The sequence below is a fragment of the Peromyscus californicus genome, unplaced genomic scaffold (genome assembly GCF_007827085.1).
Source record: "Peromyscus californicus insignis strain IS unplaced genomic scaffold, ASM782708v3 Scaffold_6__1_contigs__length_162567912, whole genome shotgun sequence".
In the NCBI taxonomy this organism is placed as follows: domain Eukaryota; kingdom Metazoa; phylum Chordata; class Mammalia; order Rodentia; family Cricetidae; genus Peromyscus; species Peromyscus californicus.
Genome location: NW_026294584.1, coordinates 35,551,643 through 35,571,490, shown reverse-complemented (window position 1 = coordinate 35,571,490; position 19,848 = coordinate 35,551,643). Strand labels below are relative to the sequence as shown.

The 19,848-nt window shown below is 43.0% G+C and overlaps 1 protein-coding gene across 2 annotated transcripts in view; it reads left to right on the top strand.

The window, feature by feature from the left end:
- The window catches only part of Fam3c (FAM3 metabolism regulating signaling molecule C), a 46,839-nt gene that overhangs the window by 11,747 nt on the left and 15,244 nt on the right, over positions 1-19,848 (top strand). For both annotated transcript variants that reach the window (XM_052720006.1, XM_052720007.1), the window contains exons 2-5: positions 1,214-1,267; positions 5,120-5,224; positions 13,198-13,227; positions 14,171-14,294. In XM_052720006.1, the coding sequence (XP_052575966.1) occupies positions 1,255-1,267; positions 5,120-5,224; positions 13,198-13,227; positions 14,171-14,294 (272 nt within the window). In that variant the 5' untranslated portion in view covers positions 1,214-1,254. The remainder of the gene's footprint in view (positions 1-1,213; positions 1,268-5,119; positions 5,225-13,197; positions 13,228-14,170; positions 14,295-19,848) is intronic.

Here is a 19,848-nt window from a genome sequence, read left to right as displayed (position 1 = left end):
GCTTGTTTGTCTTTTGGGTGCTCTGTGAAGTATTAGTATGTGTGTACTTGCTTGTGTGGGGGTATGCATGCTCATGTATGTGCTGTGTGTGCATGCTTGAGTGTATGCGTGCTTGTGTCTGGGGACCTGTGTGCCACGGTGCATGTTCAGGAGATCGGAGAAATGATATATTTCTGATCAGTAGGATCCATCACGTGAAACTCACCTTTTGAATTCTCTCCTTTACGTTGACTGAAGCAGCTGTCCAGCTGAATGTGGGTGTGGCTTTGGCATTAAGTCTTATTTACAGTTCCATTTTAAGTTGTTTGTTTGTTTGTTTTTGTTTTTGTTTTTCGAGACAGGGTTTCTCTGTGTAGCTTTGCGCCTTTCCTAGAACTCGCTTTGGAGACCAGGCTGGCCTCGAACTCACAGAGATCCGCCTGGCTCTGCCTCTCGAGTGCTGGGATTAAAGGCGTGCGCCACCACCGCCCGGCTTGAGTTGTTTTACAGTTCCTTTTTGAGTTGTTTTGTAGGCAGGAAAACCACACACATATATGGATTTTTTTTTTTTTAAGCATTTGTTGCCAGTTAGTAAAATAATGTCAAAGAATAGTTTGTTTGATATATACCATTCTGTCAGTAATGATAATTGCTGGAGTCCTTAAAATTATAATTCTAAACCTCTAGATACGTTATTTTGCCTATGGCAATTGAAAAGCATGAAATGGATCTAGTATTAAATCCAGCATTAGTCGGGAGTGCTCACAACAGTGATATCTGAGTTATGTCATGGAAAATGAAGTAGCTTCCTGTGTTGGCATGAACCGGCCTAGCTAAACCCCATTTCTCCACAAGGTTTTCTGTTACTTACTGACGACTGACGTGATGTGCTAACCAGTGTTTGAATCTGAATGTGTGAGCTCCTCATGAGTGTGTAATCACTGAGGGTAATATCTGTCCTCCTCAGGCGCGGGGTATGGTGGGCTCAGTGGACACAGCCAGTGGGAGGAGACACACGCAAGCAGCTTCTTTTGACTTTTTTTTTTTAATGGCCCAGTGGAAGGAGTGGCCAGTGATAAAGAGTTTTTTCGTTAAACATTGCAGTTCATAGCATACTTAGAAATGTCATGGTATATACCTAATTGGTTTTATGCATGCCTTCTAAAATAAGCTCAATCTGAGGAGGAAGACTCATTGTATAATTCATGGTGTTTGCCTTTTCTTTTGATTTTAGGACCTTATTTCTGAGAAGTGCCATAGATTGAAAAAGCGAAAATGAGGGTAGCAGGTAAGACATTTATTTAATCCAGTGAAAGTGATTTTTATTTTATAATTTATTTTATAGCCTGTTTGCTCAGTAATGACTAAAGGAGAGGGTTCATAATTCATTGATTCTTCATGCTCCTCCTTCTCCTCCTCCCCCCAACCCCCTTTTGTGGTGGGTCCTGCTTCCTCGTCTATGCTGGTTCATGCTGTCTTCCTGCCTCAGAGGTTATATACAGGGGCCACATACTTCTAATGTTTCTGAAAGTTAAGTACTAGTCAATGAGATCATGCTTAGCCTTTCCGTTTTATGTCATTAACATGTCTCAACTTGGACATTAGTACATATTACATGCGTTTTTGTAGGTGAACCTTTAACTGAAATTATTCTAAATATTAATGTTTATTTCTTATGTGGTAAGCTTATTTGCCCAAATAGTACATATAAAATACTCAAAGAAAGATTTTGAAAATGCAAAGAGACTGACTTTTTCTTGCTAAGTTCTAGCCGTCTAGAAAAAGGAATTCTAAAATAGAACTCTCTCCTATGTGCAGTTCAGTATAACATACATGAAGAATTTACTAAAGTATGGTTTTGCTTTGAATTATTAGTCTAGGTATAAACCTAGAACATTAACAGCAATCTGAAGTAGTGTGTCATATACATTGAAAGTCCTTGCTAGATGTCCCTGATATTAATAAAGGCATTGATAAGCATCTTTAAAGGGTAGATCCATAAACACCCAGTGGGCCTTTCCCTACCTGGAGGTGAAAATAAATGTGTTTCTGCTATGCACCCTCCAGCCACAACCTCCCCACCCCCAAAGGCACATTGCCTGAGGAATTCTGCTTAAATCTGTGTGACGGGAGAAAACAGGCTGTTCTCTGAAATCAAGATAATTAGTCTAATTCTTCATTGTCATTGTCTTACAAGCAAACCAAGTGTTTTCATAGGGTCATCTCTCAGAGATGCCAGAGGCCGAGGCAGGTGGACAAAAGACCCTCTCCTTAGTTTGCTTATAGTTGTATGGAGTCAAGCTGAGTTGATCAGACACCGTGGTTTCTAAAACCAAGTTAACGGACGGCTGCTACAGATGCTTTTGTAGAAATCTGAAAAGTTGGCCTCTCCTGGCTGGGAAGTCACAGCATCATTTATTTCTAAGTAGTTAGACACTTGTGGAGGAAGAGGACTGACTCCAGGAACCAAGAGCTTGCTTGTTTTAGACCACGTGGGCCTCTTGTTTGCTCTGCTGCCTTTTCTTCCTGGATGTTCTGGGGTTCAGCAGGACGGTTTATAATTGTGGTCTCCTGAGGATTTCTAAGTACGCTGTTGAAGCGGGGTGACCAGAGCAGTTCTTGTTTTGCACATAATTCTAAATTCATCTTCAGTAAAATAACTCCATCACCTAGTTTTTACATTCATCCTTTTCTTGGCATAGGACTTGGGGGCCCTGTCTTTAATGGACAAATAAGGAAGATGAGTTATTAGTTCACTGCTTTGAACTAATTAATATCTTCTAAATTAAAATAGTATCTGGTTGCTTTGAAATGCTCACTTAGCCTGAAATGTAATGATCTTTGGTCAGTGGCTAGAAGGAAGAGGGAATGGCACACCACGTCAGGAATGGGAGTTGTGGTGTGATGTGGTAAGCCCCTCCAGGCTGGCACAGGGCTTCGGGTCCAACCCTTGAGACCATATTCTGTAGCAAGCTCCTGGACGCTCCCACTGTAGAGACTGCGAGTGTCTCTGCTGCTGACTTTTCTGTCTCGGAGCATCTGTTTGCTTCCTTGTTCCAGACCAGTGTCAGGGAACAGGTCCTGGGTTAAGACCCAGTGCTGGGACTGGAGAGATGGGCCAGAGGGAAAGAGAACTCCATGATGCTCTTGCTGCACAGGATCCGGGCTCAGTTCCCAGCACCCACACAGTGACTCAGCCATCTGTAACTAGTTCAGGGTATCTGACACTGTCTTCTGACTTCCATGGGCACTGGGCATACACGTTCACGGGCGTACGTGCAGGCAAAACCACTGATACACAAATTACGTAAATCTTAAGAAAGAGAAGACCCTGTGCTACCACTGGTGTGCCCCTGTGCAAGTTCAGCCTTGAACAGCGCAAGCCTCATCTGTCTGTTTTAGAAGACAGTGAGGACTTATCCCCTGTTGTACATGCCCATGACTGCTAGAAAATAAAATAGAAGAGTAGCATGCGATCTGTCACCTTCATGCCACTGGCCTCAGTCTTACGTAATGAAAACAGTGTCTGCCACCTGCTGTCATTCATCTATCGAGCACATATGTGGTGAGAGCATGCTTTGTATGAGACACTCAGCTAGATCCTGGGAGGAGGAGGTCCAAAGCAAATGAAATTTTGCTCTTACATGCTAACAATGAAGGTAGCTAGTAGTAGTTGCTCTAAGGACTCGGAAGCAACCTTTGGAAGGAAGAAGTGAGGAGATAGGGTGAGATGGGCTGATTACCACTGTATTCTTGTATTAATAGAATCTTTAAGGCTTTGTTTTTTAGAGCAGTTTTAGATTCCCAGCCAAATTGGAAGGAAGGTGCAGAGATTTTTCTTGTATGTCCTCACATATACCTATGAATAGAGCATCTCTAAATAGTACTGAGGCAGCCCTGGATGTGGGTGCCCTTTAGCATCATCGGCCTTTCCAAACATCTTCAGTTTCTTCCTGGTCCTTCCCCTCTCCTCTGAAGGTACAGACTATTCTTTTGGGTCTATGAGATTAGATGATCTTTTTTTTTTTTTTAAATTCTTCCTTACCTACTATATTGAGGTCCCCCCTACCAAAAATATGTAATTTAGTGTTAGAATGATGTACTGTACAGGCTACTTGGTGTTTTGGGGGTAGGCTTGAGTTCTGGTTCATGTGCAGCCACGGATTTATCTGTAATCATAGAGCGTTACTTCATCTTTGGGATTTTTTTTTTCCCTTTAAGGTTAGATGGCTGCTGATTCTGTCAACCTCTTTCCTATCAGTTGAGATTAAACCTGAACTAAACCCGAACTATTAGTAGGAGCAGGCAGTTGAGGTTGTGTAGACATAAATAAGCTAGTACTGTTTCCGAATAAGCAGGTCATGTCTCTGAAATCCAGAGGTGGAAGCTGTTGGTCTGCCATTGTTCCATTCCCTGTCTTACGCTTGCCCTTTGTGATTTGCTGCCTAGATTGGGGTACCTAGGAGAAAGAGTAAGGGATGATTCACACTAAGTAGATGTGGCAGTGATGGCTATTGTAAGGTACTCTGACACCATAAAGATACAAAGTCTAAAGTTGAGGAGTGTGCCCTCATGGAGCTCATCACATAGCCCGTCACTGTGATATCCAAGCCTGTCCTCCAGATGTGAAGCCATGTCTTTACCTTCTTCCTCTTGTAAGGCAGAAGGTCATGTTTGCAGTTCCCCGTGGGGTTAGGTAGCTCCAGGCGGTGGGTTGGTGGTCGGCTAGTAAGCTTGCTGCATTTCACTTCACCTCATTTCTTGGATGTCCTGGCCTAGGCATCTCCAGAACTAGTTTTGTATTATCGTCGGAGGGCATTGCTCTTTAGGATTGGGAAGTATGTAGTCCTGTAGGCATGGTGGTGGTAGTGCACTCATCAGATCACCTGTAGTCAGCCAGCAGCTGATGGTAGGTAAACCACCTCCCCGAGTTACCCTAGACAGGTGTCTCATGGTGTGTCTGCGAGTTCTGTGATTGCGGGTAGCATGCAGTCCTTGTAACTCCAGTAACATTAAGATCTAGTAGATTACAACATAGAACTACATTAGTCATAATGCTTCTGCAGAAACGCCGAGTTTGCGTGGCAGAAATTCTGTTGGCTTATAAAACCATGCTGAGTTGCTTCTGCCTTTTTTCTAGGAGCTGCAAAGTTGGTGGTGGCTGTCGCAGTATTTGTATTGACATTTTATGTTATTTCTCAAGTATTTGAAATTAAAATGGATGCAAGCTTAGGAAATCTATTTGGTAAGTTTCACCCCCTCCCCCACTTTATAACACTTTTATCTCCCTCCCACGACTACTCCCATTGATTGCACATCCACCTTTGAGTTTCATGTCATTTTCTTTTTTTTTTTGGTAACCCATTCAGTTTAGGCTTGCTCACATGAGCATGAGTTAGCCTGGGCACCTTGCCGGTGGCTACACCACTGAAGAAAATGGCTTTCCTTCCCACTGTAGCAGTGAAACTCCAGTGGCTCCTCAGGGAGGAGGGATACCTCCCAGTCTCCTCCTCATCCACGATGGAATGCTGACTGGTACAGTCTTGTGCCCATATCACAGCTGATGGGATGTCTTAAGTGCTACAGCTATGTTGTCTAGGAAACGGTACTTTTCAGCCCCCCCCCCCCCCCCACTTTCTGCTCCCTCTTGCAGGATGTTCTCTGAGCTTTAGAGAGGGCGGTACACAAGTCCTGTATAGGGCTGAACACTTAGCAGTCACATATTCTTATAGCACTTTGACTAGTTAGGAGTTTCTTGAATTAGCTGCCACCTACTGTAGAAGAATTTTATTCTTTTAAGAAATTTTTATTTTGTTATTTTATGTGTATGGGTATTTTGCCTGCATGTGTGTCTGTCCACTTTGTACATGCCTGGTGCCCTCAGAGGCCAGAAGAGGGCATCGGATTCCCTGGAGCTGGAGTTACAGACAGTTGTGAACATCTTTGGGTGCTGAGAATAGAACCTGGGTGGTCTGGAAGGGCAGCCAGTGCTCTTTACTGCCAAGCTAGCTCCCCAGCCCCAGAATCTTATTCTTAATATTACTCTCCAAAGTGTAAGTTCTCATCATGGGTTCACTGCTGCTTTGTATGTCTAGAAAAATAATTATTATGTGAGTAAATGTCATTCATTACCATATTCTGAAAAATATAACACGTCTAAGAATAAAGCCAGTGTGAAGCAATCGATTTTCTGTTTGACATTTTAAGCATATTTAGCAACTGTTTACTACACGGTGATGAGAAACATTAATCATGGCTCTTAAGTGCTCACTCTGGAAAACACAACACTGGTATGTTTAAATTGTTTCTTCATTTGATTGGCTGCTAGAAAATGGACCCAGATCTAGTTTGTAAAAACAGTCAGAGAAATGTGTTGCACGTGTTGGTCTTTAACATTCTTTTCCTTTTCTCTGCGATTTTTATTTTTGCCCATTATTTGGTGTTTTTATGTTGTAACTGTACCTGTATTAAGTACTTTGACACAGATTACATTTTTCAGTGCTAGGGGTCCATCCTAGTGCCCTGCACATGCTAGGCCAGTGCTCTACCATTGGGCTGCATTCTTAACTCAGTTTTAAACAAAACCCCTGTTAATAAAATGGAACCAGTTATGTTTAATGCTTATTTAGATAGTTCTACATCTTACTGATTTCCAGATGTTTCTATTCCAGAAGTGTACTATGACTTTCCTGTGGTACTGCAGGCTGTTTCAGATTCACTGTGCGGCCTGGGTTGTCCTCAGCTTGTGATTCTCCTGCCTCACCCTACTCCCCAAGTGCAAGGATTACAGGTGTGCACCACCACAGTGCCCACCCTACAATTGCTCTCTCTTTTGAGGCACTGTAGTCAAACCCAGGGCTTTGTGGATGCTAGGCAAGTGCTTATACCACTGACCTACACCCGTGACCTTAAGTACATTATTAGGAGGATGAAGAATAGAACTTAAGGTTCATATATTGACATGGAAATGATTGTATTTATCTCACACTATATAAAATTAATACCGGATCTCTTCTGGAGGCAATCAACTGTTGCTGGAAACCAGAGGAGGTTGTTTGTTTTTCTGGGTCCCTGTGCTCATGTGGGGGTGAGCTTTGGCTGCACACCAAGTGTGGAAAGAGACTGAATCCTGGAAGCATCTTGTTCTAGTCGGCAGAATTAAACAAAAGTGTGCTGAGGGCTTTGACTTAGTGAGTTTTCCTCTCCATAAGTTAATACTTAGAAGGGACTCCTAACACTTAATTCACGTCCTCTCTATCAACCCGAGATCATCCTACACACCAGTACTCAACTGTTCATGTCAAAATACTCTTCAGAGAATCTTAATGTCTCAGTGTCTGGGATATGGCATGAGATTCTGCCTTTCCAGTATGAGCCCATGTTGACTACTTTAACTGGAACATATGACTCTCCTAATTCTCATTCTGCTCTTCCATGTTCTAGGGACCTTTTTATTGCATGTATTTTACCTGTTTGGTTTAGGCACTGTTTAGGGCACGTGTTTGTTTTCATCCTGAAACTATAGTGCATTTTATCTATAAAATGTTACTTATTGGATTCCAGTCTAGATTGAACAAGTGAAAATATTAATTGTGGGGTTTGTTTTATTTTTTGTTTGGAATATGTTAGTTCTCTTAACCATTTATGTAGCATCCAACTTAATTTAGCAAAGGTTATCAGGTTGAATCCATAGAGGACCTGGTCCCTAGTTACCTGTATGATTAACTACAATTCATTCAGTAGTTGAGTTTTTCAACTTTTTTTGTAATAACTTAATAGCTTGAACAGATCCTTCCCCCTGTTCGTTGAAAATAGATTCTTTTCTCATACAATATATCCTGATTACGTTTCCCCTTCCTCTGCTCCTCCCAGTTCCTCCCCGTCACCCCTCCCATCCAGATCCACCCTTTTCTGTCTCTCATTAGAAAAGAGCAGGCCTCTAAGAGATAACAACCAGACAGGATAAAATAAGAGATAATAAGATAAAAGAAAATCCATCACATCGAAGTTGGATAAGCAAAGAGAAGGGAAACAGCCCAGAAGAAGGCACAAGAATCAGAGAGCCACTCACTGGACGGATCGTTTTGACTCAGGCTTGTTTGTGTGTTTTTCGAGGCAGGGTTTTCTGTCTTGTCCTGGCTGTCCTGGAACTCACTCCATAGACCAGGCTGGCCTTGAACTCAGAGATCCACTTGCCCCTGCTTCCTGAGTGTTGCGATAACATGGCTCATTGACTCAGGCTTTTTATATCATATTGTTTTAGAAAAATAAAACAGACATTTCCAGATAGAAGGAATGGAAAATTTGCCCACAGTTAATAATTTAAGTTACCAAGATAGGTTGTGATTTAAAAGAATAAGATAAAATTTAAAAGACAAAACGCAAAGAAAAACAACTAAAAAAACCTAATCCCCTAAACAGTATTTTGGTATAGGGATGTAGCCCAGTGATACAATGCTAGATGCTTGCTTAACACACCTAGATTCCAATTCCCAGCATACCCCACCCCAAACACACAGAGGCACTTTTTTTTTTTTAAACAAGATTTAATCGTGAAGGAATTATAGAATCACACTCTGTTTGCAAGAAATAATACCCAGAGACCCTGGACACCCTTGCCTTAGTTCCACCCATCAATAACATCTTAGGAACTGTAAACTGTCATGGGCAGGGCAGGATGTAGACTTGCACACAGTCTGCCAGTCTCGTTCCTGGCGGAGGTTTCATGCAGTATTAGTTTTCCTCGAGGACATTCAGCTAGTGCAGAACCTAAACACAGTGAGGTCATCTCTGTAGATATTGCTGCGGTGAGTGTCGTGGGCTTGATTATTTTTACCCTTGGATACTTAAGCCTTTGGTAAGTAGTATATGCATAGATTACTTGGGATAGTATGAAAAGCTCAGGTATAAAGTAGTTCTAAATTCTCTAGTCTGACTTCACTAAAGGACATGCGCTGAAGTCTGGTGAATCAGACAGGTTTGTGTCCATTTCTTGACGTATTATCCGAAAGATACTGATGATTAGGGTTATCAAGTAAGTGAAACCTGCAGTGAGGAGGGAGTGTTGTGTTTCCAGTTTGGGCTTGGGCAGGATGCTTTGGCAGTAACCTGTGTCAGTGAGAAATGGTTCATCGGCTTGCCGCCAGGTCCTCACAGTCTCAGAGTTAACAGGCCCAGGGAAGTCTTTCAGTTTTGATGAGTATTGGATAAAAATAACCTTCCCTTGTAAAAAGTGCTTCCAGCGAGTGTCTTTACCTCGAAGCCTCTCATCAGCTAACACAAGTTCCGTGGAGGTACATTTACCCAAAAGCCTGACGGCTAACAAACGGATTTCTGTGTCTTTAGTTAAATAGCAGTTACAGGTTTGACACGTGAAATTTAACAAACTGATTTGATCTTTAACATCGTTTTTTTACATTTTTTATTTTTACTGTTTTTACATGGATGAGTGTTGGCCCTGCATGCACTTCTGTGAACCTCATTTGTACGTGGTGCCCACGGAGGTGGTGAGCCTCCTTGTGGGTGCTGGGAGTTGAACCTGGGTCCTTTGCAACAATAACAAGTGCTCTTGACCTGAGTCAGCTCTCCAGCCCTGTGTGATAAAGTCACCCAGCCTTTGCTTCTCCTGCTCATCACTCCAAGTTTCTTCTGTCTTGGTCAGTTCTTGAAGGTTGATGGCCTCGGATTCTGTGCTCCCTGGATGGTCTCATCAGTTTGCTCACATTCCAGTTTTTGTCTTACTCCCAGGCCTCGTTTCTAGCTGACCTCCATATTCTTACTCCTAGATCTTCACCAGGTGTAAAACCTGGTGGGTGGAGCCCATCACTGGTGTGTACACACACACACACACACACACACATGCGCACCCACGCACGCACGCACGCACGCACCCACCCACACCCCTCCTTACATAGTTATAAAGGTTTTGAGTGCAGAGAAAATGTTTGGATGTCCTCCTTGTGTGAAGAACACAGGTACTTTAGAGACGAGCCAGTGCCCCGACTCCTTCCTCTGCATTGTCCCTGCAATTGGCCCACGTCTGAGCCTAAACCCTGTCTGTGGTGTTTAGCTCTGACTCTGTCTACTTTTTAAAAAATCCAGTGAACACCTCGGAGTTTCCTCCCCCAGAACTGGCTTTTTTTTTTTTTTCTTCTTCTTGTAAACCTAGATTATGTCAGCAGGGTCTTTCTTGATAGACTCAGACTTGAGCCTCTGGTTAGAGTTGTTGTAAAAGGTCCCTAACCTGGCTTTCCGCTCTGGGAATGACTGGCATTTTGTGCTTACAAAGACCCTCTTTAGAAGTGGTACAGTGGGCCGGGTGGTGGTGGTGGTGGTGGCGGCGGCGGCGGCGGCGGTGGTGGTGGGTGGCATTCAGGAGGCAGAGGCAGGTGGATCTCTCTAAATTCATGGGCAGCCAGATCTACAAAATGAGTTCCAGGACGGCCTATTACACAGAGAAACCTGTGTCCAAAAACCAAAAACCAATAACAACAAAAACCAGAAGTGGCACAGTGGGCCTGAGTGCTACATGAGATGATTTTAAAAGCCGGTTCTGGACTGGGAAGATGGTTCCACAAGTGAGTATGCTCGCCTTCAAGTCTGACTGCTTCAGGTCAGGCTCTGGGATCCACATGGGGAAGGAGAGAACTGGTCCTGTAAGTTGTCCTTGAGATCTGCACAGTGTCCTTTGGTGCACATGCGCGTGCGCACCCACACACCTACACAACCACACACACACACACACACACACACACACACACACACACACACACACACGTTATGAAAAATTAAAAATAAACTAAAAAGTAAAAGCTAGCTCCACCAATTACAACTATGACCCAAAACAGACACACCAGTTACACGCTCTGTCCTCAGTTTCCTTGTCTCTGAAACATGATGACCCTGTCCGTGACTATCTAGACTAACTTGACCCAGCTAGCACGTAGGAATGAGTGTTGTTCCCACTGTCTCCCCACTTCATTACCATAGATCAGATAACCTGCTGTGTAATCAGCCAACAGAGGTCAGGGAGACCTAAGTTCCTGATTTTACCAGGGTTGCTTTCTAGGAATCTTAACACCAGAGTCTGATGATACAGTCTTCTTTTTCTTTAATTAATTAATTAATTAAGCTTTTTGTTGTTTGTTTATTTGTTTTTGAGACAGGGTTTCTCTGTGTATCCCTGGCTGTCCTCGAACTTGCTGTGTAGACCAGGCTGGTCTCATACTCAGAGATCCTCCTGCCTCTGTCTCCTGAGTGTTGGGATTCAGGGCGTGTACCAACACTGCCCAACTCATTTTTTTTTCTTAATTGCATTTATTTGTGCGTGTGCATGTGCGCGCGTGCGTGTGTGTGTGCGTGCGTGCGTGTCTGTATTTGTATAGGAGTGTAGGTACACATGTGCCATGGCACATGAATGGAGATCAGAGAACAGCCTGTGAGAGTCAGTTCTCTCCTTGTACTATCGAGATCCTCGGGAACCCCCTGGCTTGGTGTCAAGTCCCTACCCACTGCACTATCTTGTCTGTTTGCTTTTTTTTTTTTTTTTTTTTTTTTTTTTTGGTTTTTCGAGACAGGGTTTCTCTGTGTAGCTTTGCGCCTTTCCTGGAACTCGCTTTGGAGACCAGGCTGGCCTCGAACTCACAGAGATCCGCCTGGCTCTGCCTCCCGAGTGCTGAGATTAAAGGCGTGCGCCACCACCGCCCGGCCGTCTGTTTGCTTTTTAAAGACAGACTCAAGTTGAGAATTTCTAGTCTTCATGTTGCTGATTCTGCTCTGGGGTTTAGTTTTCCCATTTAAAAAAGTGGAAGCATTGGATCAAATCTCTGTAATTACACAAGGAAATGGAAAGAATGAACTAAGGAAAAACGCAGCGCCTGAATCTGTGGCCTCTCCCCTTCTCTCCTTCCCTCCCCTCCCCTCTTTTTTCCTGTTTCGTTATTTGCTTGTTCAGATCTCTCTTTGCATCATCTCTGTATTTAGGTTCTGGAGAGGGGGAAGGCTGTTTTAACTATATTCCATGCATGACTCTTTCCCTACATTATAGCTGTGGGACTTGCATGGTGTATAATATTCTACCAAGTGTTCTATTGAGTGCTGAGGCTGCTGACTTGTTCTCTCTCTCTTTAAACATCTAGGTTCTCTCTTCAGCTTCAACTCTGTGTTCCATAATTTGAATAGTGGACTTAGAGGAAATTCGCAGTTATCAAAAACAGTGCAGAAGTGAAAACTAAGTGACTATTTATAGTCAGACAGCTGGCCAACAACGACCACACTGTGTACTTATTAACCAGATCAGAAACCGGCTGTCCATGGCACTTGGATGATGTGTGCTAAAATCTCTTGGACTCGGATCAGACACGGGTGCATTTACCGAGCACTAAGTGTAGTTGTGATGGAGGACAGTGGAGAGCCACTGTGGGCGTTATGAGTTCACCTTTTTCCCTTCCTTGATGAAATAAGAAACTCTCAGTAACAGCATTAATTTTATTAGGCCCTTATTATACACTTCTGTTGTGGAGAATTCAGGTTTCCCCAACATTCCCCCTCCCCCTCTTCATGTATGCCCAAATCCTCACCAAACCCCAAGATAGATTTATGCACATTCTCCAGGACTGTGGGGGTGCCCAGCCCAGCCCTGCTCAGCAGCAGCAGCAGCAGCAGCAGCAGCAATAGCATTTAAATACCATTTTGTTCACCAGTACCAGTTAGTAGTCTTTTAAAGGTGTGTTTTCAGACTAACTTTCTGAGTAGGATTTAAATAATTAAACAAAATATGAAGTTTAAAATGAACCAGGTGGTGATGGCACATACATTTAATGCCAGCACAGGGGAGGCAGAGGCAGGTGGATCTCTGTGAGTTCAGGGCCAGCCTGGTCTACAGTATGAGTCCCAGGACAGCCAGGACTACGTAGAGAAACCCTGTCTCACCCCTCTCCACCAAAAAAACCCAAAAAACAAAAAAAAGATAAATAAATAAATAGTTTAGAATGATCTTTGAGTAATAACACACCCCTCTCTGTGATTTCAGTACATACCTGTCCATAATGAGTTAGTAGAGAGGTCCTGCTTCTCTGGGGCAGTCCTGGTACTTACTGTATGTGAGCGGTCGTCCGACCACACAGTTCCTTGACTCATTAGACGCTTTACTGTGTTTGCAGTAGATAGTTGCCAGTGGGCCTGTGCTTTCTTTCTAACGATGTTAACTTCTCTTCTTAGCTCGATCTGCGCTGGACTCAGCCACTCGCTGTAAGTCCCTCGCCTTGGTGTCTTATAAGTGCTTTATCCTGTGTGTGGCCCTGGGAGAACTTATGTGCGAGCAGCGTGGGCAGTTTGTGTGAACAAACCCCGAGGGAGAAGTCGAGTTTGAAAACTGCAGCGGCCGTTTCATTGGACGGCCTGGTGTCGCGGGTGCCTCGGTGTCGCGGGTGCCTCGTCGTCAGTGGGTGTTGGCTTTGTGCTTGGGTTGCAGCCCTGTGGTGTGAGCACAGCCAGTGAGAGCCGATAGGAGAGGCAGCTGCCCCTTGTATTGGATGGATGGGAGGACCAGACTTTATTGATCCTGTTTTTGATGCACTAGACATGCAAAGGAGCAATTAAAGAACCCCAGGCACCCAGAAGTATAGAGATAACTTCAGGAATAATTAAATCAGATCTGCCTCGCTCAGCAAGATCATATGGCACGATTGGTCCATTTCTCTCAGTAGTCGGCTCATTCTCCACGAGGGCTGAGTTGTGTTCTTATGACTTTTTGTTTTGGGGGACTTGCCTGCCTCCCTTCCTTGCTTGTTGTTTTTTTTTTTATATTCTTTTGGGGGTGGTTCTAGAAGAGTAAAAATTTTATATTTATTTTTAAATATGTGTATCGCTCTTTTTAAATTATTTTTTCATATGTATGTACCACATATGTTGTGCTCAAGGAGTCTGGAAGAGGGCATCTGATCCCTTGGAACTACAGTTACAGATGATTGTGAGCCACTGTGTGGGTGCTGGGTCCTCTGGAAAAGCAGCCAGTGCTCCTAATCACTCAGTTGTCCCTGTAGCCCCTAACTAAGTGTTCCTTTATGATATAATTAATATTAATATACATATATATTTGTGTGTATTGTTTGAGATCTCAAGCAAACTGATTATAAAATCCTATTAATTGATTTTCTGAAGAATCTCAAACCTATTTCTGTTCTCTCCGAAGCTACGAAGCCTCCCAGGTACAAATGTGGAATCTCAAAAGCATGCCCTGAGAAGCATTTTGCTTTTAAAATGGCCAGTGGAGCGGCCAATGTCGTGGGGCCCAAGATCTGCCTAGAAGACAATGTGTGAGTATTAGATGGCTCAGAACTCAAAGGCCTTGTATTGAGTGACAGCTGGTGGGCTTGCGGGCGATGGCGCTTCTGAAATGCTTTTACTATTGTATGAATCCTCCCTCTCTCCCCCCCTCCCCCAGTGCACTAAGAGAACTACTTTTTATTTGGCTTTATGTAAGGATAAATGTGACTGTTTCATTATGGTTCTTAAATACTAAGAAAAAAATTAATTCCTTTAAATTCATTAAAATAAAGGAAATCTTCATATACGATTGGCATATTTCAAGTGCTCAATGGCTCCAGAGGGCTCTTTTTTGGTTTTTGGAGGTTTTTTGTTATTTTTTCGAGCAGGGTTTCTCTTTCTCTGTGTTACAGCCTTGGCTGTCCTGGAACTCAATATGTAGACCTGTCGTGGAACGCAATGTGTAGACCAGACTGCCTCGAACTCACAGAGATCCGCCTACCTCTGCCTCCTGAGTGCTAAGATTAAACTCGTGCGCTGCCATTGCCCCAGCTCTCCACAGGACTCTTGACCACAAATCCCTTATAAAATACTGTGTCAGAACAAAGTCCCATTGACAATCTTCCCAGAGCACTGAATGCTTCCCATTATAGGTCACTATCTTTCATTTTTTGATACTCGAGTGCTGCTTGCTGAGGTGTGAAGTGACCTGGTGGTCATGGCCGACCTGTTGCACTGCACTGCTTTGGGCTGGGCTGAGTGACTCCCTGGTTGTGGTATTGTGCACAGGATGCTTTTAGGTTTGTCGTCCTGCCTTGTCAGCTCTCACAAGCTCCTGCCTTTAGTTGTTTTTACATCCGATTGCTCAGAAAACTTGGGACATGAGCTCATTTAAAATTCATGTAAAATAATGGCTATGACATTTGACTGTGTAGACTAAAGACTAAGATGGTGTACAGGTAAACAGCAGAAACTGGGCCGTTTCTCCCAGCTTTTTGTGCGTGAATCTCACACAGAGCTTTTAAGTTAAATATGCAGTGAACTGTGGAAGGATTGGCCTCCTGGGACAACACTTTCTTGCAAAATTGATGCTCACTGAGCTCTGTTCATTCCCATTCTTTGCCCTCATGCTAGTGGGCAGCCCCTGTCAAATCAGCTACCTTCTGACTTTTCGGTACCCCAGATCTCAGCAAAGCACGTGGGGTTTGGAAGTTTCTAGGTTTTTGGAGACAGTCCTCTTTGTCTTCACCTTTGCTTCACTGAAGACTCAGTTTGAGTCTAAATAATAGGGTGAAAGTTCATTCGGAATACCTCACCCACAGATCGTCTTTGGATGCCTACCCCGTCCCTTGGAAGCATGGAGTTTAGTGCAAGAAAGAGATCAAGGCCTTTTCAGACACTGGTTTTCCAACCACAGGTGCATAGGTCAGAAGATAACTGTTTCTTGAGGGTAGGGCTCAGCATCATTGTGCCGGGCTGGGAGCCAGATTCTTTGGTTCTAGCATGGTGGGCATGTCAGGTAGGATTTATACTGTGCAGTAGTTTGTTTGACCCCCAAATTGAGGTTGCCCACCAATCAGCTGCCTTTCAAGAATCATTCTGCCATTCCCCTGAGAGATTAATAATTGATGAAATTTTATAGCTAGGCCTCAGGTCATGACACTGGTCCCTGTAGAAGGGCTTCATAACTGGCCAGCGACCTCCAGTGGGGTGCTGCAAGGACCACGTCCAGTGCCTTTTCCTGTGTATTTATTTCTGTATTGAAAATGCATGAAGTTTTTAAACAATGCTGACATAAAGCTTAAGAGTCTGCTTGCCTAGACAACACTCAGTTCATCTGTTCAGTTCAAGCAGATTCAATCTGCTTATTGAATCTGGTTTCCCCTATCATGGGATATACAGCCTAGCAGGACTGACAGGTACCTAAAAACTGAATGCAAGTAAGTGGCTGTCGGTCAGGACACCAGCTGTGCAGGCAGTGGGCATAAGTGATGCTTCCTAGTGGGAATGAGTGAGGTAGAGTCCAGCTTGAGATTGTCAGTAAGGGGAAAGGGTCCAACTTGAGATTGAGTGTTGAGGATTGAGTCTAAGACACTGAGTGTGCTCTGAGAACCTAGGGATCAGGAGACAACCAGAGGCAGAGCAGATAGGTCTGAACATCCCAGACATGAGGCACATGGTCAGCCCATATGGGAGCAAAGTTCTAGAAGTGAGTGGGCCAGACCACACAAGAACTTCTGAGCAGTGCAGATTGAGGTCATTTTCTAAGTGTGCTGAGACGGTTTTCAGACTTACTTATGATTTCATTTGTATTGAAAAACTAATTTCACAGCTATATAAAATAACTTACATAGTGGAAGAAAGAACAGTGGGAAGGCCATGGTTAGTTACACTGGCTACTTGACATGGTATGTCTACTCATAACATTTTTTTTTTGCCTGTCTACCCTACAAAATGGGCAAGAACATACTAAAAATATGTGTATCCTTGCACCTGATCTGAGTATAGGAACTCACCATGGAGAGAATACTCTAGATTGCTGTGTCTCTACAGGGCTAATTTTGCTCCCTATGGTCTATTTGCTATTTGTCATAGCTGTAGAGGTTCCACTTGCAGAGCCAAAGCTGTTGAACATTTCTAGCGCTCAGGCAAGCTCCCTCTAAGATGTTTAAAGCAGCCAGAGCTGGTGCCTGGTATGTGATGCAAAGCTGTGTTTGAAAATGTTATATAGTGTTTATGTCATTTCCTTAGTTTGTTTTTGTTTTTGTTTTTTTGTTATTTTTTTCCTGAAGGTATGTGGTTAGCCAGAGGGCCTTCATAGTCATAAAGAATAGTAAATATTTTAATTGCTGTGACCACTCTTGATGTGTTTGGTGACTTTGGTGGTTTTTCATTGATGGCAAATCTCTCCAGTGTCATCTATTTAAAACTTGGTGGTAGGTTGCTGCCCTCTTGTGGGAAGCCTGTGGAACTGTGCTTCCTGCTGCTGCTGCCTTTTCTTTGTTGAGATGGACTGAAGTTTATTGGAATAGAGTAGCATGTTCCAAGATGATCTCTATTTGGAAAATCACTGGCGTTTGGTTGTTAACTAACACATTAGCTGTAACCATTGCTTTTTGCTGCCAGTGATGGAATTTACACATCTAATATGCTTCCCCGGGTCTGGAGCGCTCCCCTCTGATGCAGCCCTGCCAGTGGTCCTGTGGTGAAATTTATGTCCGTCTTAATGTGTATGCTCAAGACAAATTCTTCTGTTGATACAGCTTGGAGATGTAGTTTATATACCTACACTTCCTGTTTGTAGTATGCAGTCACTGGTTTGTAGTGTGATTGACTGTTGTGTGCAAACTGTGTCATAGTCCATTTTAGGCGTTTTCTTCCTTTCCCTTTCGTTCATTCTTTTTTGGCCTCTGTCTCTAGAATGCTGGGATTGCAGTCCCCACATAAAACATTGCCAACGTACCGAAAGAAACTGTCCTTTAACTCCGGCTCTTCTTCGTTTTCATTCTACTCCACACCCAGTCCTAAATAACCTGGTTTGCTTCTGTCCCTAGAGATTGCTTGTTTCATAGACGTATTATTTATTATCTGTGGTCTTTGGTAACGGGCTTCTTCGCTTGGTGTAATGTTTTCAAGGTTCATCCACCTTGTAGCTCACGTTATTTCTTTTCATGGATGAATTCCTCTCCATTATAGATGTGCCTCATTTGCTTTGCTCTTTATCGGTTGATAGATGTATGAATATTTCCCCTCGCTGACTGTCCAGAACAGTGTTTCTGAAACTTTTCTACACAGGTTGTGTGTGGATGTGTTTTCACTCTCTGTGCTTGGACTGTAGTGGACTTTTCTTTCAGATAGCTGTCTCGCATTTGGAGGAACTGTCAGATTGTTTTTCCAAAGTGGCCTCATCGGTTGACCTGTGTGCCAACAGTGTGAAGTCCTGGGTCCTCCAAATGCCTATGCGTCTAGTAGGAGTGAAGTTGTAGCTCTTTGAGTCCATGATTTGTGCCTCCCTAGTTGTTAATAATGTCTTGCATTTTTTAAATTTACCATAGAAAACTGTTCATCCCAACCTTCTGTTTTTAAAATTGATTGATTATTGATATTTCCTCTTTGGGTTGTTTGCATAAAGGCTTTCTTAGCCATTTACTTTCTGTTACCTGTTTCAGGTGAATTTATTGTCATCATCATGTAGTTGGTTCTGTAATAACTGATTGTTCCTATTCTGTTTTTATGCAGTATGTTTGAGCTACTTATATTCCTTGTACATGCTGATAGGTGAGACATTAAGTCTATCATTTTAGCATTTTATTCTATTTTCACATTGTTTTACTTTGAGGTTTTTTTTGTTTATTTCTTTGTTTGTTTTTGTTTTTGGAAACAGTGTTTCTTTGTATAATCTTGGCTGTCCTAGAATTAGCTCTATAGACCAGGCTGGCCTCAAACTCAGAGATCTATCTGCCTCTGCCTCTGCCTCCCGTGTGCTGGGATTAAAGGTATGTGCCACCACCACCCAGCTTACTTTGAGTTTTATGATCATTTTTAAAAGTTTAATTTGAGAGGAGTAGCTGGGAAGAGGAGGCGGGTAATGAGATATATGATCAAAATACATTCCAAGCACATGCAAAATGTAATGAGATTCATTCATATTTATAATATATGGTAATACAAACATTTTAAGAAGTTTTTTTTACTGTTTTTGAGTACGTCCCTTTGTAGATACTTTATACTGATTACTGTCTGCCTTAACAGGAAGGTTTTGAAACTAAGATCTAGACTTAAGAAAAAGAGGAGAAAATGTTATTTGTGTAGCTGAGACCTAGCTGCACGTCATAACATTGTTTGGCTTGTTCTTACAACATTGCAAACAACAGAATGAGGAAGTAACTGGCCAGTGAAGACATTCTCATCACCAGATAAATGAGGCTTCAACACTCTTTTAGTTTTTCCTTTGTCTTACTCATTTACATACATGAGTATGTCACTCAGTAATTGTTAGAATTATATTCCCTACAACCATGGTTCAGTTACAGATGGGAGTTTGGTGGAAATCTGTTGACATGTTCTGTGAGAATCAATTGACTATGAGGAATGTAAGATAAAGTAGTATATATTTCATTTGCAAAATTGTGTGCTACACATTCTATCGGGAAAATTTGCAGTATACTAATGTGAGCACGGCACCCCTCTTCCAACACACTGATGGGGAAGTGGCTGGTACCTTGAATTCTAGTAATTTAACATTTCCTCAAATTTGGGTTTAATATTCAATAAAGTAAGCTGATAACAAGCCAGTGTGCCCTCCATCCCACACTTGTCAACTGGCGTTATGGTCTGTAAGCTGCATTGATGTTGGTTGTCTCAGGCAGCCCATTTGGGGCTGTGGTGAGATAATCAGCAAGTACAGCATTCCTTGTGAGTGCAGAGAAAGTTAATAATCACTAGGAAAATGGGAAAGTGTTCACAGTGAGGTGACATGGGCATGACAATGCTCCATTACTCCTCTGGCTTCCGATTTGAAAGTGTCGCTATAGAATATGACTCCATTTCATGTCACGGTATCATGGTGACCCTACAGAAGATGGAGAAGAGAGGGCGTGGTCT